At 47.2% G+C, this 22,601-nt stretch overlaps 1 protein-coding gene across 1 annotated transcript; it reads left to right on the top strand.

The window, feature by feature from the left end:
- Positions 1–589: 589 nt before the first annotated feature.
- On the top strand, positions 590–21,243 carry ALDH2 (aldehyde dehydrogenase 2 family member). Its single transcript, XM_048820936.2, has 13 exons — positions 590–753; positions 7,385–7,489; positions 9,922–10,062; positions 11,161–11,240; positions 12,585–12,696; positions 14,154–14,282; positions 14,894–15,007; positions 16,240–16,342; positions 17,122–17,306; positions 17,695–17,859; positions 18,211–18,368; positions 19,328–19,442; positions 20,520–21,243. Exons 1-13 carry the CDS (start codon positions 622–624, stop codon positions 20,550–20,552), a joined length of 1,572 nt encoding a protein of 523 aa, XP_048676893.1. The 5' UTR covers positions 590–621; the 3' UTR covers positions 20,553–21,243.
- Positions 21,244–22,601: the final 1,358 nt, after the last annotated feature.

Here is a 22,601-nt window from a genome sequence, read left to right on the forward strand (position 1 = left end):
CTTGGGAGACGTGGGTTAAATTCCCCGCTCCACCCCAGCCTCCCGGTGTGACCTTGGGCAAACCAGGCCGTTGGCCCCTCTGTGCCTCAGTTTCCCCACCAGTAAGAGCACTGCCCGACTCAGAAGGGTGTTAACGCAGGGAAGGATGTGGGGTGCCCAGACGCTACAGTGACGGGGGACCACACAAGCCTCTAATGTAGAGCCAGACACGGGCCCTCAGGGGATGCATTAGATGAAACCCTTGCTCCTGCCACAGCCCCCTGGACTCGGGGGGAGGCGGGGAGGGCAAGATGTCCTGACTGTAGAGGGGCCGCAGTCCCGACGTCCAGGGCTTTGTCTTACCCGGGCGCCTCGGTACCTCCCGCTTTTTCCCCCTTGCTCGCTGGTCACCTAGTGCGGGCTGGGCCCCCTCGGCAAACCCGGCCCCGGCCGGCCTGCGGGCAAACGGACCCCCGGCGCGGGCAGGGCTGGCCGGGGGGCGGCGGGACCGAGGCCGCCGCAGCCGGCTCCCCGCCCACACGTGCCCCGGGGCCCGGACCCTCCCCCGGGGCCGCTGGGCGGGGCTCGGGCCGCCTGGCCGCGGCCGCCTTCCCGCGACTGCAGCGTCTCCTCAGCGCCAGGATGCTGCGTGCGGCCGCGCTGGGCTCCCGGCTGTGGGGCCGGGCGGCTCCGGCCCAGCTCGGCAGCCGCTTCTCGGCCGCCGCCTCCGCGGTCCCCGCCCCCAACCCCCGCCCGGAGGTTGCCTACAACAAGGTAGGGGGGGTCCCAGGCCCGGGCCCGGCTTCTCTGCAGCCCCCGGGCGGGCGGGAGCCCTGCAGCCGCCAGGGGCCGGCCTGACCCGCCCCCTCCAGCCCCGGGGGCTGCAGCCGCCGCTGGTCCCCGCGAGCCGGGGCTGGCGGGGCCCCGGGGCGGACGCAGCGCAGGGCTGGGCGCCAGCGGGCCCCCCCCGGCACCTGAGCGGAGCCCCTGGCCCCGCGGTCCGCGGCCAGAGGTCGGGCTGGGGGCTGGCCGAGCACGGGGGCCGCTGGGGCCGGCCCTGCGCCCCGGGAGTCCCCGCTGCGAGAGCCTCGGCACCAGCGACCGCCGCCCCGGGGGGCCTTTCTCGCCTCCCTGCGAGCCCGCCCCGGGCCCCGGTGCCATGCTGGGCGCGGAGCGCGCTGGTCTCGTGCTTAGAGCACGGCCCCGAGAGGTTTCAGAGGAGCAGCCCTGTGAGTCTGTATCCGCAGAAAGAGCAGGAGGACTTGGGGCCCCTTTGGAGACTAGCCAGTTTATTAGCGCGTAAGCTTTCCGGAGCGACAGCTCACTTCCTCGGACGCCTGCAGTGGACCATCAAACCGCCCTTCGAAGTTGTTTGCCCTCCTTGTGACTTGGCCCTTATGGCAAACCCAGCTCAGCTGGTAGCGTATCAAACGCTGACTCTGAGGGTCCAGGTTTCATATCCTTGGTCAGGCAGAGTCCGCCTCTCCAGCTGTTTCATGCGCCTATAGCTAAGAAAGTTGTGTCTGGAGAATCCTCTATGGCAGCGGTAAACAATGTACTCAAAAGTTGCCAGGAAGTGGCGCGACTATATGACCAACCCTCTAATAAAAAGGTTTCAGAGTAGCAGCCGTGTTAGTCTGTCTTTGCAAAAAGAACAGGAGGACTTGTGGCACCTTAGAGACTAACCAATTTATTTGAGCATGAGCTTTCGTGAGCTACAGCTCACTTCATCGGATGCATACTGTGGAAAATACAGTGGGGAGATTTATATACATAGAGAACGTGAAACAATGGGTGTTACCATACACACTATAATGAGACTAACCAATTTATTTGAGCATAAGCATCCGATGAAGTGAGCTGTAGCTCATGAAAGCTCATGCTCAAATAAATTGGTTAGTCTCTAAGGTGCCATAAGTACTCCTTTTCTTTTTGCGAATACAGACTAACACGGCTGTTACTCTGAAACTATAATGAGAGTGATCACTTAAGGTGCCACAAGTACTCTTTTTCTTTTCACTTAAGGTGAGCTATTACCAGCAGGAGAGGGGGGGGGGGAACGGGAGACGACCTTTTGTAGTGATAATCAAGGTGGACCATTTCCAACAGTTGTCAAGAATGTCTGAGGAAGGGGGGGGGGAGATAAGCATGGGAAATAGTTTTACTTTGTGTAATGACCCATTCATTCCCCGTCTCTATTCAAGCCTAAGTTAATTGTATCCAGTTTGCAAATAAAAAGAGTCCTCAGAAATGTTCCATCTTTTGCAGTCAGGCTGCCTGTCCGCTCTGCAAGCAACGGATTTGCTGCGTTTTGTCCTGTGCTGCAATGAGCCTGCTGTCACTGCTGCTTTATTGTGGGGGTGGTTTTTAAAGTAAAAACAATGCCATGGTAGTGGCCTGGCATTTGCAATCTGCATCGTGGTGTGCTGAGGGTGGAACAAATTTGCAAGTCCCTGAATGCTCAGTTCCCAAAGTGCTACAAGTGGAGGGTTATATAATAGTTCGCTTGCCTCTGTGACCTGTCGTCTACAAAGGGTTGTGCAAATACCAAGTGCAAAGCAAACTGAAACCTGCCTCCTGTAGCAGGGACAAAGTCCAAAATAATCTCTCTTTGCATGGTGCTGGAAAGACTGTGCCACACAGAGCTAGGATGACAGCACAGCACTGTAGATTAACCGCTGAAGTGAGCTGTAGCTCACGAAAGCTCATGCTCAAATAAATTGGTTAGTCTCTAAGGTGCCACAAGTCCTCCTTTTCTTTTTTCTCTGAAACTGCTTATTCTTCATGGATTAATCTTGCTTACCAAGGCACCTGTATTTGATCACCATGTGTACATAAACGGGCACTGCCAAACCTCATTTAAAAAGCTTCCTTACCTGCTTTCTTTACACGTGAGATTAGGTTAAACTACATTAATGCTGAAGTTTGACTTTTTATAACGAAAGTCAAGTCACTCTTGGGTTCTCATGTACAAGCCTACAGCTGCAGTGGCTGGGATGTAAATGCGAGGCGAATATAATACAGTCAGAATAATACCACTTCTTTATTGTTGGTGAGCAGGAAGCTGAACAGAACAGGCCTGCAGAGCATTTAAATGCTATGTCTTTTGTTGCAAGACATTCTTTTAAAAAACAAAAAGAACGCATCCCAACTGTTCTTAATACAAGTAATTTAGAGTCTATTGGCCTTCACAAGCAATGCAATCAATTCCTGAATCTGGCCAGTAAAGCAAGTTGTCCTCCTGTGTGTGTGTGTTCTACACTTAATTAGATCATTTGCTGTTACCAGTGCAAATGAACAGAGAGAAAACAAGTCATCATTGGCTAGGATTTAGCATGCAACCTGGGTATGTTGTTTTGCCTAGACTATCTTCTACTCTTCCTTCACTGTTATCTCAGGGAATGCTGTTTGGTCAGCTCTAATGATGAAAAATGAAATGTGAGGAGGTCCTGGACAAGTACAATCTTACAACTGTTACATCACTGCTTTTGAATAACAACTGTAGATGAATCAGTTGCTTCTGTGGGGAATTAGCTTGCTTTCGCTGACTGTGCAACGTGGCTCTGATAAAAGGGCTGGGGTCTTTGCACTGAGACTTTGCTTTGGGTGCCTGTGTTTGGCTTCTGAAAGACCTCTCACCTCAGTTAATGTGACAGCTATGCTAGGGTTGAGTCTCTCATGCAAACTATATCCCGTGTCGCTCTGACAAAGCTACAGTACCAACAGAGAGAAACTGAACTTTCTTTTTTTTAAAAAGACAAAAATTTTACAGCTCCTCAAATCAGGGACTGTCTGTAATAGTTTCAGGTTTCAGAGTAGCAGCCGTGTTAGTCTGTATTCTGCATCCGATGAAGTGAGCTGTAGCTCACGAAAGCTTATGCTCAAATAAATTGGTTAGTCTCTAAGGTGCCACAAGTCCTCCTTTTCTTTCTGGAATAGTTTGTGGCCCTAGCACAGTGCAGCCAGGCTCCTGAGTGGGGCTTTTGTATAATGCTCCCATCAGAATAGCAAACCAATGTCTAGAAAAGACATGAAGCTAGACTGGATGAGGCAGAAACTGACCACAGTGGGTCCTACTTGGTTGTTCCAGATAGCAGGAGCTGCAGAGAAAAATCTTGCCCTAGTGGTGGGGAGACTGTGTGAAGGGACAGCAGTAGCCATTGCTAACTGAGCAGTGAGGGGGAATTGAGAGACTTCAGTGATTTACACCAGTAAATACATCCTGACACCTTCCTAAATGAAGGCTGTAATTCCTGAATCTGGCAACCTACTGAAGCACCAAGGTGCCAGTTTGCTTTATGTCATTAGGAGTTGCATGAATATGTCCTCACTGGCTAAAACACTGAGTCTGTGTTTAAGACTGCTTCTTCTCTAGTTCTAATGGGAATCATGCGGGGGGCGGAGGCAGGATTTTGTATGGAAAAATTGTTTATAAACTAAGGCCTAATGGCACTGAGTCTGCAGATCAAGATCCAAGGAACCAGCTCTGAAGTGCATTGCAAACTGGCAAGTGTGGGAAATGCAATGGAGCGGGAGGAGTGTTGTATCCTTGCTTAAAACAGCATACAGCTGCCAAACTCTGATGTTAAGCATCTAAACAAACTAGGCAGTTGCGATTAGAGCACGTGTAAAAAGCCCTGATCAGGAGCGGGGTTCCATTGTGTTACCTGTGTTTATTATACTTGCTGTACGAGCAGCAGGGTGGATTTGATTTAAATCAATTTGATTTAAATCATGATTTAAATCACTAGTCAGGAAGACACGATTTAATCATGATTTTCTACATAAAAAGTGCATTCTTGTTGGTTATCATCATCTTAATACATATTCTTCACAACTCAGAGATAGATGTAGATTTCATTTTTAGAAGGTACATACTAAAGATTTTTAAACAGTGATTTATTTTGAAAACTTTTTCAGATTAGTTTTACAGCTATATCAGAAAATGAATGATTGTTTGGTTATTTCGTTTACCAAAGGTAATTGAAGCAGATATTTATGAAGTCATTGGGAGGTGAACTTTCTCCAATTTAACAGGTTAATCATTAATATTTGGAGGATTTTCTTGCTGTATTAGGAGGAGAACGTCACCAGACATACATTTAAATTGTTTTATTTAACTAAAGCAACAATGTTATGGAGTCTGGATTTTTTTCTTCAACAGCAAACATATAATATTTTAACAAAACAAGCATATGTCCCTCACTTCTCACATGTATCTCCAGACTTCTTCTCCTTCCTCCTTGTCCAGATCTCTTCTGCCTCCAACAATCTTCTATTCATTGAACTTTTTGAAACTTTGCACTTTTAGAGAGATGTAAGGGATTGACTCTGTGTACAGAAATTTGCAGAGGATCAATAGAGTTGAGGTCTGTTATTTCTCACCTGTATAAATTATTTATTTATTTATTTATTTATTTAAAAACATTTATGTTGTTAACAAGCATGTTACCTCTGGAGAGACAAATCCACAGTTTGAGAACTGCAAAACTAAGCATCTCTGATGATATCTTCTAGACTGAGCACTGAGTCCCATTGGGTGGGTAGATTTATTTAGGTTAATCTTTCTATACAGAATCCAGTGGAACCCATAAAATTGGGTCCCTAATCCATGAACTATTGGAACTCATTTACAAAACTTTTCTTAAACATTACATGAATATATTGTCTCATACCATAGAATTAGAATTTATAATCCCTATACCATGATGAGATATCTTTGAGCTATAATGTATCTTAATTAAAACTATCTTTAGATAGGTTTTTTCCTCAAAAAGCATTTTATTAAAAAAAATCTGATTTAAATTACAAAAAAATCCAATTTTTTTTTTGGTTTTAAATCATTGATTTTTATCCACCCTGATGAGCAGCGTAGACACGGTTCCTGCCCTCTGGACCTTAGTATAATTTGAGACAAGATAGAACAAGTGAGTGTGGCAAACAGGAGGGAGAAGGAGTTGTCTCTTGCTTGTTATACAACATACATAATATGAAGAACCCACATGGGCAAATACGCAATGTGCAAGCTCCGTGTAAACCCTGTGGCTCTGGCAGAGGGCTGGTGGCTTCTGAAACACTGAGGAAAGTAATGACTAGACGGAGGGCGCACTCCCTATTAAAAGGGGCATGGCCCTATTCCTATACGATACCCAGGGCAAGAGTAATATTATGCCATTGAATAGGTAGCTGTTGCAAAACTTGGTAGCTGCGTTTTGGCCTGGAGGTGTTGATCTGAATGTCACATGGCCTGGATGGAGGAGGACATGCACAACCTAAGGCCCTGCCTTGTGTATATCCTGGAGCCCTAGCTGGGCATAGAATTGTAGGACTGGAAGGAACACAAATAAATAAGCTCAATAAGGGTATATTTTGTTGTCTTTTCTGGTGGCTTGTGTCTTGCTCGGGTTGTCGCCTGCCCTCTCCCTGCCCACTCTGCTCCTGTTTACTCTAGTTTTACAAAATGTTTAGAACTGGGGGGAGGGAAGGAAGATGCCTTTTTTCAATAAGCAGAAGGTCTTTCCGGTGGGTGCTGTTCCCTCTGCTTGCTAGCTTGTTTCGTCAGGAGGAATAGCCAAGCATGCCCTGGGGTCTCTGGCAGAGGTGGCTGGGTGAGATCTGTGCACTGATCTCGTAGAGATACCACACTCATTGTTCTGGTATCCAGGGGCCTGGAGGGGTTCTCTGCCTCACTCCCAAGGGGTATATTTGTGGGCTGGGATGTCTGCAAAATGGTACAGTTGCACAAATGGCTACCTACCATGGCAGAGTCTAGCACAGGGGGGAGTCTGTTGTTATGGGGTCCCACTGGCTGCAGCTGTGTCTCTTGTGGATCACGCACTGGTCAGATTATCTCCCTAGAATGAGGGGTTTTGATGCTGACCTGACCCGGCGCTTGACTATGGATTCTTCCCTTCCCGCGCAATTTTGCCTGTTTCAAAATGCTGTGAGAGTCGTTGTGTAAGGCTTAATGGCTGCTCCTCAGAAACCTTTTGCAGGTGGCACATGTCTGATGGTTTGTTTGTTTTTTTTAAAAGCCCTGGAGGCCAGTAGCTTTTCTATGACTCTCTAGTGTTTTGCATGTTAAACATGATGTGTAGAGCCACACACTTAATTTGACAGGTTTCAGAGGAACAGCCGTGTTAGTCTGTATTCGCAAAAAGAAAAGGAGTACTTGTGGCACCTTAGAGACTAAGGTGCCACAAGTAAATAAATTTTACTCAAATAAATTGGTTAGTCTCTAAGGTGCCACAAGTACTCCTTTTCTTTTTACACTTAATTTGAACTGCTTAAGGTGCAGAGCTGTGCTTCCGGCTTCCTGGTAAGCCCAGCACCAAACAATAGAGGTTCCAGATTAGATGACTCTCGGGCCTGCATACTGAAGTCTTTCTCTTTTTTTGAATTGCAGATTTTCATAAACAATGAATGGCATGATGCAGTCAGCAAGAAAACCTTCCCTTCTGTCAACCCAGCAACGGGGGAAGTTATCTGCCAGGTTGCTGAGGGAGACAAGGTAAACACTGTCCCTATAAGATCTCTGAGACTGATAGGTATTGACTTACAAAATCATGGCATAAAAAGAGATCATGTGCACGTCTTTTTATAACCCCCGTCCAGAAACATGTTTGCTCTCTGTCCTTTATCCTGCAAGTGCCTGAACTCCATGTTATGGTAAACTGCTACATTTACTGTATATAAAGAAGTGTCAGTGTAGCTTTCCTATTCATTTGGGTTCTCCCCGCCCCAAAAGCACAATAAAACTCTCTCGCTTTGCTTTGCTCTGCTCCTAATCAAAGGTAGGAAGCCAAACAGGCAGTGAGGAAACTTAGCTGTTTATATGGTGCTTTACTATTCTCTGCCGTATCCCAGAAAAATGGCTGTTTCCCCCCATTTTGAACACTGGGAGACAGGCAGAAAGGGGAAGTAACTCAAGGCCACCAATGAGTAAACATCAGAGCCTGGATTAGAATGGCAGAGGGGTGGTGAAGAACGGGCTGAGCTCCCAGTGTTGTGATCAGTCTTTGCAGAATGTTCCTACCCCAGGAAAGGACAGAAGCCAGCACTGGCATGTGCCAGAGGGCTGTGTCCGTGACCTAGGTGCTGTAAAACAGGACTGGATGCTTGGAGGGGTCCCAGTGAAATGGAATGGATGGATGTTTATCAGCGGAGGGGTCCCAGTGAAATGGAATGGATGGATGTTTATCAGCGGAATGGAGGGGTCCCAGTGAAATGGAATGGATGGATGTTTATCAGCGGAATGAAAGGGTCCTGATCACTCCGAGCGCCTCGTATTGCAGTAGTGCCTAAGGACCCTGATGTACTGCATGCTCTACATACACATACAGGAACAAAGACTCTTCCAAAGAGCTTATAGTCCAGAAAGACACGAGAAGAATTCTCTCGATTTTTACAAGTAGGGAATCGAGGCACAGAAAGATGAAGTGACTCACCCAAGGTCGCTTGGAGTCCAGGCAGGGCCAAGGATTGATCCCAGATCTCCTGAGTCCCTATTCAGTGCCTTAAGTACAAGGCCAACCTTCCTCTCCAAACTGGTCGACTTACGCTGTTGTCGGAGGAGAGGGAGGAAATCACTTGGATTTCTGCATGCGCTGGTAGTCAGCTTCGTTAGGTTGGTGTGTACACCAAAAATGGGAACTGGCTAGAAACACTAAGCACCATAAAATAGAGAGATACTGGATTCTAAATTGAATTAGCCATGCTAAATCTAAACAAATCCAACTAGAAACTTCAGAAGTCACCCCCCCTTGCTCTTGTCCTGCGTTGCCAGAGGATCTAAAGTAAATATTAGCCCAGCAGATACTGCCGCTGAAATATGCCTCGTGTAAACATGCTTGGCTTTATCCAGGAAAGCAGCCTTTATGTGGTGATAGTTGTTCAGCCCGTTACACCCATTCTTTTCAAATATAATTTCGTAATGTTATCTCTGAATGTAGCATGTAGTGCTGGGAAGGCTACAGCTGCGTTAGCAAACAGTGACTCTGCAAAATCCCTGCAGGCTGGAATCAGACTTCAGCCTGCAGAGAATCGGCTGACAGCAGGGCTGGGTTTTCATGTATGAAAGATGCCCCCTGGTCTTATCAAGGAGACAACAGGCGCTCTCTGGTGTCACTTGGATGGACGTCCTGTTCCCTCCCACAATCCAACGACCTTCTCAGCCAGTGGCTGGCAGCTGTATTTTGAAGGGGGAGGGTTTATTTTAGTTGCATGAAGTTTGTGAATTATCCACTGTAACGCCAGTGTTTGGCAGTGCTGATGGGGGATTATCCAACTCCTGGGGATGGGACCCACCACTCCCTTCAACTGAGCCAAAGGGGGGAAATCCGAACAGGCTAGCACCTACCCCCCTAGTGCCAGAGCAGTCCCCTCCTGTAGTCCAAGACACTGGCGTAGGGGACCATCTCTCCTTCCAGCGAGAGCGAAGGTGGCCAGACTGCGTGGCTGCTGGCTTCTGAGCGTCAGCACTTCCGCCAACGAGGCCTTGCCCAGCACCTCTCTGCATTAGGGCAGAGGAAGGATCCCATTTTCCAGGCTAATACACGGATGTGATGAGGCACACAGGGTTTTGTCCCCCTCCCTATGCCATGACTTGGAGTATGGTGCTGCAACACACAGCACTCAGCCTCCCACTGCCCTGGGAGACGGGTCAGTGTTAACCCCAAGGCGAACATCAGGGGACTAACCTGGCACAGGGACCTAGTGTAGAAACCAAGTGTACAGCTTAGAGCATGTGCTGGGGACCCAGAAAGTCCTGACTCCTAGTGCACGCTGCACTGCAGTTTCCTCTGTCTTTCTCCTGGGCCACTTCTCCCCAACCCCTCTAATTTATTTGTCCCTCCGAGTACAGCCTCTTCCATTCAACCTCAGATAGGCGGTGGGGGCGGAGAGCGCTGTCCACTCAGCCTCTCTGTCTGGTTTCCTCCTCAGGCGGATGTGGACAAGGCCGTGCAGGCGGCCAAGGCGGCCTTCCAGCTGGGCTCACCTTGGAGACGGATGGACGCCTCTCACCGGGGGAAGCTGCTGCTCCGCCTCGCCGACCTGATTGAGAGAGATCGGGCCTACCTGGCCGTGCGTATCGCGCTCCCTGGACGTACTGTCCGGCCTCCCTGGGGTGGTGCGGTCTAATAAAGCTGTCTGCTGGGCACTGCCGGTCTGGTTCAGCTGGGTATGGGAGGGATTCTGGCAGTGTCGCCAGAGGTGGATACGGCCGTCTTAGGGGGAGGGGAGCTCACTTGGCTGCATGTGTAAAAGGGAGCTGCCAAGTCAGGTGAGAGGAGCTGGCTCTTGTAGCTCCTGCATTAATGGCAGCTCTGTGGGGTACGAAGGGTAAACAAGCCACTCCTCATGTCCGGCAGCCCGTTCCTGCAGTCAGAGCAAAGGAAGGACCCGGCTTGTTCCTGCCCGCAGTGGCTACAGCCCAGGCTTGGAACCCCCTGAACTGGCAGGTGCCGGAGGCTCTTTCTCCACCTTGACTGAGTGCTCTGAGCATGGAGCAGGTGTGACTTCTGCTAGAAGGGCCTTGCAGCGTATTGGCCAGTCCTGCTTTTGCCTTGCTCTGAATCTTGCACTGTCAAAGACCAGGGAGCGAGCCTGGTTTCGCTGAGAGCAGACTTTCCCTCTAAGAGTCTCCCTGAGTGAAGCCTCGCGCATACTGCTGTTAGTGTGATACACACTGAAACAAACCCATCTAGCCCAGCCAAGAGCCCGCAGTCCCATTGCTTCCCCTGCCTACTGCTCACAGGCATGATGATATTGATCACGACTACACCGCTCTGTCTCATTAGTGGGGAAGGGAATAACTGAATGTCCAGACTCTGTCCTTTGGAGTGTCTGATGGTCTGACAGCTCCGTGTGCTGCAGCAGGGGGTGATCCAAGCTCAGGTCTTCAGCCTGGAGTCTGGAATAGCTGTGGGGTCTGTATACTCTGCCCTAGGAGAGGGGAGAAGAGGACCTTGCATCAGTCCCTTTCACGCTCCAAAAGAGCCATAGCCTATGCAAGGAAGGAGTGGGAGGGAGTCTTTGCAGTATCGGGCATTTGGGGCTAGGTAGGAAGAGGTAAATGCGGAACTTGTCCAAAGAGCAAACCCAGAGTCAGGCTCACCGTGGGCTGTGGTTGGGAGTCGGGGCTGGGACTATCCAAATATGAGTTTGTAACTCTCTTTGTAGGAGCTGGAAACTCTGGATAATGGCAAACCGTACTCCATTGCCTACTTAGTGGATCTGGACATGGTAACCAAATGCATCAGGTAGGAGTTTGTTTACTTCATGCAACAAGGAGAGCAAATCAGTGCGAAGTGCTATGAAGTCTGGCATTCAGCTTATCTGTGGTAGCTGGAGATCTGCAAATGTTGCTGTGTGGGGGAATTCCTGACTGGGTGCTGCTGTAATTTGAGCATTCTAACTGGTTAGACTTGATCTGACCTGATGGCAGCCTGTGTCCCATCCTGTTGGTCTGCGGCAGGGCGAAATGCATCCCGAGCCAGTGACTCTCACTTTTAATCAGTTCAGCCAGGCTAGTGCAGTCAGCTGCTTCCTCAGTATGGCCCTGGAATGCGCATCTCCAAATCCTGCCTTCCTAAAGCCACATACCAACCCTGAAAGATGCTATTGGCAAATCTGAGCCCTCTGAACTTGTTAAACCCATCGTGAAGGGTAATGGGCCGCTGTGAGTCCTGGATGGACCCAAACAATCTGTTTCTGCTGTTTGTATTCAATTTGCTGTCTGTAAAGTGAGGAAAACACCAACCTGTGAGTCTGGTGTCTGAAGACGGGCCAGTGTTCAGGTGCTGGCTAGAGGCTGGGTGGAGGCTTCCTGTGATGAGTATTTTACACTGGCAGAATCCTGTCCTTGGGGCGTGTCCAGTTTTGAGCTGAACTTAGCTCAGTGGCATAGCTCAGCGGAATGCGTGTGGCTAAAAGTAGCTGTGCCAGATGCTCATGAAATCATTAGCCGAGGAACACACAACCTGCTCTGCCAGCCCTCACTGTGATGATAAAGAACCAAGGAATGCCAGTGATCTTTTACTTGCCTATCAAAAAACAACAACAACAACATGCTGGACTATTGGGTTACACAGTCACATAGGTGGGCACTCCATCCTGGGAGCTAAAAAAGCCTGTACCCGGTGAAGCTTGCAATGAGAACTGAGCTTAGACTGCTTTGAAGGGGCTCTCACTCAACCCTAACGCACTGTATATTTAAAAAAAAAATGATTTCAGGTGACCTGAGCCTCTTAGCAATGTTGTGGCTTTCCATTCAGGTCCCTTTTAAAATCAGTGTTTGAGACACGTTCTTCTTTGAGTCGTGGTCCCGAAATGTATCCCAAATGTGGGGACTTATGTGCGCCATGTGCTGGAGCCAGGAGATTTTTTTGTAGCAGAGTCTGTTGACCCACATGTGCGTCATGCGTCACCTCGTGTCTCAGGCAAGGTTATATTTGGTCATGCGGAGTGATGCCTCTGTAGTTCCCTCTTACTGCTGTAGGGTCAGAGTCTGAATCCCTGCCTGAGATGTCAAAAAAAGTTAACTCTTATTCCTAAGTGGGAGACTTGTTGTCCTAAACCAGTGACTAAAACCATGTAATTGTCAGGTACTACGCTGGCTGGGCTGACAAATGTCATGGAAAAACCATTCCCGTAGATGGAGACTTCTTCAGTTACACAAGACATGAGCCAGTAGGGATCTGTGGACAGATCATCCCGGTAAGTAAAATGTATCATGGGCCTACAGAAATGCACCTTGGCATAGAGAATAACATTAAAATGCAAGTTTCTGGCCTCTGCTAAGCATGATTTCCCTTTTAATACTGAGGGAAATTATGCTTGTAGCCCTTTACATTGCTCTGGCAGTGATGAAGCAAACTTGATGTAATTGTCAATCACACTCTGTGCATCCAGCTGTGAATGACAGAATTCTAACCCTCTTTACCGCAAGTACTTCATTTACACTTATAGCTCAGATCTGATGCAACTTCATTTGTATCTAGTCTTATTTCTATGAATTGCTGTGGACATAAAATAGTGTGTAAATATTACCTTGTTAGAGATCAGACATGGTTGTGATGCACTGTGCTTGTGTGTCTACTAATAAGCAGGAATTGGATATAAACCTTTAATTCTGGAATCTTAATCTGTTAGCGAGTTTAGCATGAACTTTTTCAGAAGCAAGCTCTTGCAGACACTCCGCTATCAATGTTTCAAACCAACTTGTGAGCAATTAGAAGAGGCCTGGTTGCCAACAGTTAAGGTTCTAACTTTCAAGTTAGACGTAACCTGTATAAATAGACATCCCCCAAAATATGTCACTCCTTTAAAAATAGCATATCTTGAGAGGCAGAGACCTAGCTCTTCACTCTATCTACTAGTCTCTTCTGTTTTTGTTCCTAACTATTTGATAGACTCCAGAAGTGAGTGAACAGCTCTCCTGTTCAGTCAGCTCTAGCTATGGGAAATTAATCTTCTGTTTCCTGGCCCCCATCAGATGAGCCATGCAGGTGCTTGCAGTTAATGCTGCATCCTTGTCAAGTATATCCCAGGAAGGATGGCCTTGAGGTTTCTGCACTTGACTGGGATGTGGAGTTTGGGGTTTGGTTCTTAGCACTGCTACAGACAACCTGACCTTGGCCAATTTGCTTAATCTGTGGCTCCACTCCACATCTGTAAATGGGAATAACATTCTTCTACCTCACTGGGGTGTTGAGACTAAACTCATCCATTTGTGAGATGCCTGGATCCTGTGGCGGGGTGTGATGACATATTAATAAGTAATGAAATGAATAAAAACTTCTGAGAGACAAGGCCAGAGGTCAGACCCAGAATGTAGAATCATTTAAGTAAATTTTCAGGAAGGTGTTTTAAGTGTCAATGAAAAGGCTTTCACCTTTTTTGCATCAAAATTTAAACTTCTGCAGTTCCCTCTTACCAGTGGGACCAAGGGCTGGGATAGCAAAAGGAGAACCACAAATTTATAATCCAGGGTGTTAGTAAAACAGGGAGACAGGTACAGGGTTGGATCCACAGCTGGTGAAAGTGACTTCAGTGGAGATAAACCAACTACAGAAGCTGGGGATCTGTCAGACCCTCATTCATCTCTCCAATGAATTCAAATGGAGAGTCAGTGTTTTCAAATGTAGCCAAGAAGGTTTCCTTGTGTCTTGCAGTGGAATTTCCCACTCCTGATGCAGGCGTGGAAAATCGGGCCTGCCTTGGCCACCGGGAATGTAGTTGTGATGAAAGTGGCTGAGCAAACACCCCTGACGGCTCTTTATGTGGCCAGTCTGATCAAAGAGGTGAGAGAAGAAGCTGGTTCTGACTCAACCTCCCACTTGTACTTCTATCTGTGGTTGTGCAATGTGCTGTGACCACACAGCAACACAAAGAATGGGTTACAGGAACCCGTATGAGGTGGGCGAGGGGGGGGGGAGGAACAGCCAGAGCAAAAAGTTGCCATGGCCAAAGAGGAAAGATGTGTGTTTTTTGTTTTTTGTTGTTTTTTTTTAAACGAATTCCAGCATCTAGACTAACCAGATGTCATTCCTGTCCCTGCCCTTCTCCCTGGCAGATACAGGAGTTTCTGCTTTTGAATGGGGATGGAGTTTTCAATGAACTTCAGTGGGCTAACTAACCAAAACAAACTTAAATGAATGCTGCCCCTTTAAGTTAGTCAGAGGTCACCTAAGCTGGCAATCTGGCTTTAAGATACTGGAGGCAGGTGTCTGTGGTCTAGCAAAGTCCTGAGAAGGCTGCAGCCTGGAGGATGTGAGTGAAGTGGAAAGGAGTCCTGTTTTTTTTGTGGGGCAGGGTATTGGAGGTTGGTGTGACTGACAGGGCTACGGATCCTCTTTAGCTGTAAAGGGAATAATAAAGTAACATCAGTTTTCTTTGGCTGGTGAACTTACAGGCTGGATTCCCACCAGGGGTGGTTAATATTGTTCCCGGCTATGGGTCCACTGCAGGGGCTGCCATAGCATCCCACATGGAAGTAGATAAAGTGGCCTTCACTGGCTCCACTGAGGTAAGACGCGGCATGTCTGCATCCCTGTCAACTGTCTCGTGTGGGTGGCCTGTGTAAAATTTATGTTCTGTACCAAACACTAAAAAACTGTTTTGCCTTCCTTTTAAAAACGCAGCTGTCTTTAACCAGCAGGACTGATTTGTAACAACACTAAGCCTTACTCTGTTCAGGTGGTCTTTTTGGAATGGTTCTTCTTAAAGAAGATTGCCTTTGGGCTGCTTCTTTGTAGGTGAAGTTTAATCTCTGTGCAGACTTCAATGATTCAGCTAAAATGCAGACAATGAAGGGATTACAAGGAAACTGCTGACAGATATCTAACACCAGTAACCCGGCCAGGTGACGCAATAAGCTCTAGCAGCTGCTGAAATATCTAGATTTTAAATTCTGTCTGTCTCTCTCTCTAAAATCAAATCCACCCAAGCTGTACATCTGTGTCCAGCTCTGCTTGGTCAGAGGTTCTGATATCTGACATTACTGTTGATTTTTGTTACTGCCTAGACTTCCCTAATGAAATCAGAATGGAGTACAACAACATGGCTTCCTTTCTTACTTACAGTGTATGTCCTTGCACCAGCTGCTTGAAAAGCATTAGGACAAAATCAGACCCTTCACTGCAATGTCCGAGGGCATCAGAGTAACACAGAGCAGCTATTAGAGTTGCTTAGTACAGTGGTTCATAAACTTTTTAGTAAGGTGACCCACCAGCTGTATTTTTTTTTTTTGTGACCCACTCAGGGTCGAAATTTCACAGGGGAATCACAGGCCAACATCCTTCACCACTGCCGTCACCTCCTCCTCGCCCCACCAAGGAGGCTCTGATCTCCCACAGCAGCACCTTCTTTCCTGGCACCACAACCCTAATCCCAGGCCGGAGGGAAGGCCCTGAGGTGGAGGCCGGGGGGGGAGAGGAGGTGTTTGGTTTGAAGTGTGAGCCGGCCCCCCACTTACCCCGCAGCGACAGCTCCTGTTCCCAGGGGGCTGGGCCCAGCTTCTCGCTCTGGGCGTTGTGGTGCATGGGTTGAAGGGCCATTCACTCAGATTTGGCCCGGCCACCCCCTCCATTGTGACAGAAGCTGCTGCTGTGGGGTGAGTGCACAGCAGGCTTGCTCTCTAGCCTCCCACCTCCCAGGGCCTTCATAACCCACATGGAACCTTCCATCCACTAACCATTTGGGAAACACTAGCTGAGAGGTGTTTAGTTCCTAATCTTGATTCTGCTCCTTCCGATACAGGTTGGGCATCTGATCCAGAAGGCTGCAGCAGAGAGTAACCTGAAGAGAGTAACGCTGGAGCTTGGAGGGAAGAGCCCAAATATCATCATGTCTGATGCCGACAGTAAGCACTGACTCACTGCAGTGTTTGAATTGTAGCTCTCGGGATGGCTTTTTGCAGCCAGGATTTGGGAAGGGCTGGAAGGTTCTGACAGTGATTCCCACAAAAGCTCCTATACCGAGGGATTCTCTGGATTCCTGTTGATGGCGCCACCTAGCTAGTGTCCTACAGAGTGCACGGTGCATCTTGGGAGGAGTATCTTACACACAATGAGGCCGCCAAAATGGTGTATCAGCATTTCCTCACAAAACAATAGAGGGCATGGGTGGGGATGGGGGAACTAATTTACCCAGAGATTACACTTTTTGTTTTTTTCCTGCATACCTCACATCCTTTACTCATTCTTCTGGGCTCTATTTCATTATCTTCTGTATCTAGTAGTGTTTCCTCCCATTCTTTCCTCCATTAAGTTTTGCTTCACTGCTGTGCCTGCCTCTTTCTAACCTCTTGCATTTTTTCTTTGTTCTCTCTCCTATTTCTCATGTGTGTGCGCGCACCTCTCACTTGAGCCAAAAAAATGGCACACACTAAGTGGTGGTGGGGGAAGGAAATTTTGCTGGATCCAAAACAACTTTTCAGATTTGGTTAATTTCTAATGGACACTGCAGTTTGGGTAGAATCTGATCTAAATAAAGACTTATTCAGCATGTAGACCCACATTCACAATCTTCTATATGAAGTGACTGAGTGGACTGGAGTTCATAGCTCTGACATTCCTGCTGCTGGCATGAGGAAGATTCTCCCCTAAGCCATCTGTTGAGTTTTTGCCATCTCTTTCCTAGTGGACTGGGCTGTTGAGCAAGCCCACTTTGCCCTATTCTTCAACCAAGGCCAGTGCTGCTGTGCTGGATCCCGGACGTATGTCCAAGAAGATGTATATCATGAGTTCGTAGAGAGAAGCATTGAGAGAGCCAAGTCCAGGGTGGTTGGAAATCCGTTTGACTCTCAAACTGAACAGGGACCTCAGGTGAGAGCATGAAGCTTCAGTTTTCCTTCTCTTGAGATGCTACTTGATTGTGCATTGAAACCTGGGACTGTATCCATGAACCAGTAGGCTAAAAGATACCTGGCACTCATATGCCTAACTTGCGTTAACCTTTGCCCGTTGTCTAAATGAAATGGGGATGAATGAACTGACTTAGATAATCACTTTGACCTCAAAATACTCCATCTGAAACAATTAGATACAGCAAGTTCTGCCCTTGCAGACTGGCTTAGGAATCTGTCTAAACGCAGCATTGTTGTTCTATTAATGCCTTCCTAACTCCATGTAAAGAACTGGTGTATATAGACCAGAATGTGGTAGAATCCTTTTCTCCCTCCATAAGGATCAAACTATTCTTTTTCGATCATAGGTAGATGAAGAGCAGTTTAAGAAGATCCTTGGCTACATCAGCACTGGGAAGCAGGAAGGAGCCAAACTGCTCTGTGGTGGCAATCCTGCTGCAGACAGGGGCTATTTCATCCAGCCGACCATCTTTGGAGATGTGCAGGACAACATGACCATTGCTACAGAGGAGGTCAGAACAACTGATTTGTAAATCTTTCTTTTCTCTAATTTTCTGCCAAGTGTCTTCTTTCTTTTTTCTCTCTTGATGCTAGGGACTACAAGTACCAGAATTCCATAGATTGTTATCTGAACTCTAACTCTTGCTAGAATCAGATGAAAAATGGACAAGCCATCATCCAGAAATTTTTTTCATTTAGATTTTTAAGGATAGAAGGGACCAGTGTGATAATTTAGTCTGACTTCCTGCATAATACAGGCCAGAGAACCTCACCTAGTAGTTTCTGCGTCAAGCCTGTAATTTTTGTTGGCGCTATAGGCTAGGCCATGGGGTTTTTTTATATGCTCTGTTTTGATTTCATAGATATTTGGGCCAGTCATGCAGATCTTGAAGTTCAAAACCATTGAGGAAGTCATTGAGAGAGCAAATAACTCCAAGTATGGTCTGGCAGCAGCAGTCTTCACAAAAGATCTTGACAAAGCAAACTACGTGTCCCAGGCATTGCGGGCTGGAACTGTCTGGTAAGAGTCTACACACAGGATCTCTATTGCCAAATCCTTCCCCTGAGTTTTTAAAAGCTGTGGCTTTCTCATTCAAGCGGCCTCCTTCATTCAATATATAAACTGTGTTTTATTACACACCTCAGTGCAGGTACAAAACTAAAACCAAACCAAAATGTCAAAAGTCTCAAACTCTAATAAAATCCCCAACCTTCTCTGGCAAAATCTGTCCAAAGAGATGAGCATTGAAGAGTAGACAGAGGCTTGGTGGGTGGGATGGAAGAACAGGCTCCAGCATTAGGTCAGAAGATACAACGCGGGGGAACCTTGCCAACTCCCAGCCCTTTACCACTTGAATTTAGAAGCTGTTAGGTCAGCAGAGGGGTTTGTGCTGTCTTGGCTGCTGCAGCAGAATACAAAAAGAGAGGTGTGTCTAAGGTAGTCAGGGCTTTTAGTATATAGCTCAAAACATCTTGAACTTTACTGTAGAAACAAACTGGAATCTACTGAAAACTCTGGAACACCAGCATCTTGTGTTCCCTTCCAGAAATGGTATGCAGTAAGCAGGTAGTCAGTACTTAAAGGTGGCCAGATAGGGGCAGCCTTGGCGCTTGGTGTGCTGACAGGTGGGAGACCTGAACTGGATTCCTGACCCTGTCTTGCTCCCTGGATCAGTGGGGATGAGGTTAGTACTCAGCCAGCAGAGGAGCGATCGTTGTACCTTATTTCCACCACCCTGCCCCCCCCCCCCCCATCCTTCCCACCTGACTCTCTGATGGATGCTGAACTGTGCCTCCTCTGGATCTGCTTGGCCAAAAGGGTGGGGTGTGGGAGAGAATCCTTGTAGATGTGAACTACTTGCTGTAACTGAATCTGAGGAAATGTTCATCCCTTAATCATGGAGACTTTCATGGAAAGTCCTTGGCACTGTAGATGCTCTAAAGCGACAAACTACTTCTAAGGTTTGGTTTCCATTCCAGGATAAACTGTTATGATGTGTTTGGCGCTCAGGCCCCATTTGGTGGGTACAAAGCATCTGGGAATGGGCGAGAGTTGGGGGAATACGGCCTGGAGGCATATACAGAAGTGAAAACTGTGAGTATCAATGTGTTTGTGCCAGGGGAAAACACTAGAGGTATGGGCTTTGTACCGTTTGACACAAGACTGCCAGAAGAAGGAAGTTGGCCCTCAGCATTCAGTGTCACGAACTGTCTTCTTTTCATTTAACACTTTACATTTTAATTCTTGTAGATCTGAACTTTATGCTTCTAAAATAACGAAACTTGTGGCACTTGCTTAGCATGTTTCATTAGAGAATGCCAGAGCACTTCATAATTGATAAACAAGCTTCACTACCTATGTGAGGTGGGACAGCTACCTCCACCTCAGGTTTCCTCACCTGTAAAATGAGGATATGTGAATTGCTCAAAATCTCACAGTGAGGCAGTGGTAAAACTGAGGCATCCTGGGTTCTATTCTAACTTCCAGTTTATTGCCCCACTGAACACTATCTTCAAGAAACCTCTTAAGTATCAGGGGTAGCCGTGTTAGTCTGTATCCACAAAAATAATGGGTGTCCAGTGGCACCTTAAAGACTAATAGATTTATTTGAAGAAATATTTGAAAAATTCAAATATTTAGATTTGATTTTTGAAGGAACCTCTTCGAATCCCCCCATTTTAAGTGCATTTGATTGTAAAGAATGAATGGGCTAGTAATGAACTCATTTGAGGAAGGAATTAAGCCTGCATTTCTGAAGAACATGTGCTGCCTACAAGCTTGAATATCAGTAGTGCACTTATAAATCAGCCACTTAATAGCTGGAGTGTAGTTTACTGGAATGGGAGACCTCCAAGCAGTGCTACTTAAATGCCACTCTTCCATCCAAATCAAGATTGAATCCATGCCTTCGCACGTGTGATGATACTGGAAGAAAGGAAACGACTAAACTGAAAGTCCAGAAACCTTCCAAAAGTGAGCTCTGTTAGACTGTAAAATTGTGGTAAAAACGCACCACATGGTCCACTTAAAACTAGAATATAGAGGATGAGTGAGCCACAGGGAATAATCAGTAATCGGGGATGACCTAATGTCTGCAATGGGAAGGGAACAAAGTGAATCTTCTAAATAACACTTCAAATATAGGAAACTAACCAACATTCTTCTTTCTAGGTAACAATCAAAGTTCCACAGAAGAACTCTTAAGGGACATGCTAGTTGCTCCATGCATCTGAACCCTTCTATGCAGTTGAAGTTTAACGGAATAAGAACATGGGAAAACCCTTCTTAAAGCAAGCAAAACCTGACGTCCATAAGTGCAAAGTACATGTAACTTTTTTTAATGTTTAAAAAAAAAATTCTTTAGAAAGTGCCTGAGGCAATTTCTTGTTCTCTGCTTGTCTGAAACTTCACTTAGCTTTAACTTTTTTTATACCAAACATAATTCTTTGTGCACAAGTGCTACACATATTTGGATAACCTTGTTTGCATTTATGTCTGAAGAATCTAATGTGCTCTTTTTTGAAATAATTTGAGTGCTTTGTGAAAATACCATTACTAGAGACTGCTAATTAATTGCTTATAATTGGCTTGCTACAAAGTTGTTGTCTTTTTTGAGGAGTAAATCTGTTTGGCTGATGTATGAGAGTACTCTCACTGACATATATGAGCAGAGTTTGGCCCTCTAACCTACCAGCAGACATTGTGTAACACAGTATCTTCCTAAACTACTCTGAATATGACTTTTTTGGTCATCTGAATTACACTTAATCTAGGTAAAGTCTAAGCTTTTTCTCCCAGACCGTGTCATCTTGAAATATCTTCTTATACTGTTTGCCCTTTCATAATAAACATACTGGTGTTTAACCTGCCAGACTATGGTAAGGTTAATCCTTTATTTCAGTTGTCTAGGGTTGGTTATATTCTAAAACTGTTAACCCAAATTAAAGTGCATAGAGAAGCTAATGTTTTCATACACATCAGATACTCAACATGTGCTACCAATTTTGATACTAATTTCAGGAATTATGCCTTATCAAGTCCATGAAAAAACAAAGCTATCGCTGTGTCTTGGTTTAACATTAAACTTCAGAAAAACCTCAGTCTACCACCTTTAATGTTCATCTCCATTTTTGGGAAAAAAAAATCCTAAAGAATTCAGAGTTCCCTAGCAGAAATATTAGCTTTACTTTGTTCGGATGAGAGGGTAACATACCCTATCCTTATATTAATCTGTGCTCTAAAAAACTTTAGAATTTCATTACACAGATAGGCTTTTTCTTGTGGCGAAGATTAATACTTCAAACTACATGTAACCTCTATAATGTATTTAGTTTCTTATCTGAGCTAAATTGATGTTCTCCCCCTTTTAAAAAGGGCTGGGGGGAGGAGATACTCTATGGGTGAATGGCATTAGGTTGCCACCTCTAGGACACTAAGCTTTTCTATACTAGGGGAAGTTTGCACCTGTGACTGTAACCCCAACTGCTGTTGCTGTTTAACTGAAGCTTGTTCTCAAGAGATATATACACCTTACTTTCCTTCACCGAGGCTACCTGCGCGCCAATTATGCTGATGGCTTTGTGTGATGTGGCCGTGTTTAAGCGAGACACGGTTTGCTTGCAGACATTACCAGTCTTAGTCCCTAGGCTCGTAACTGCTGACCTATGCCGGCAGGGGCCCGAGCCCAAGGCACACGCAGCCAGCGCAGGTGTTTCAGCGGCTGCCATGGGGCAGAGCCCCTGTAAGAAGCAGAAGGGGAGAGGCCACAACTAACGTCGCTTCCGCCTGGGTAAACGGCTCAGGGCTGATCTACCGCAGGGCCGGCCAGGACCCCGCTCTCCCAGGGGCCTCACGCCGCCGCAGCGAGGGAGGCACGTTCATCACTGGGCCCAGAGAAGCGCGGCCTGGCCCCTCCGCCGGGCTCCCCCAGGGCGGCTGGGGCAGAGCCGGGCCCCGACCCCGGGCCTCTCCACGTCCCGACCGCCCTGCCTCAGCGCGGTGCGCCGCTGAACGAGCCCCCTCCGCCCCCAACGGCACAGCCTCGGGGAGCCTCTGCGCCGCCACTCGGGCCTCGCATGCGGCGGGGAAGGGGCCGCCTCCGCCCGCGCGGGGCGAGCCAGCCCCTACCCGATCCCCGCGCCCCCTCGTTAGCGGGGCCGCAGCCTGACACCGCCCGACGCGGCCCCAGCGCAAAATGGCGCTTCAGGCTCAGCACGGCCCGCGCTTAGGTTTTCATTGGCCTGCAAATCTCGC

Source organism: Caretta caretta, chromosome 15, assembly GCF_965140235.1.
Source record: "Caretta caretta isolate rCarCar2 chromosome 15, rCarCar1.hap1, whole genome shotgun sequence".
Lineage (NCBI taxonomy): Eukaryota > Metazoa > Chordata > Testudines > Cheloniidae > Caretta > Caretta caretta.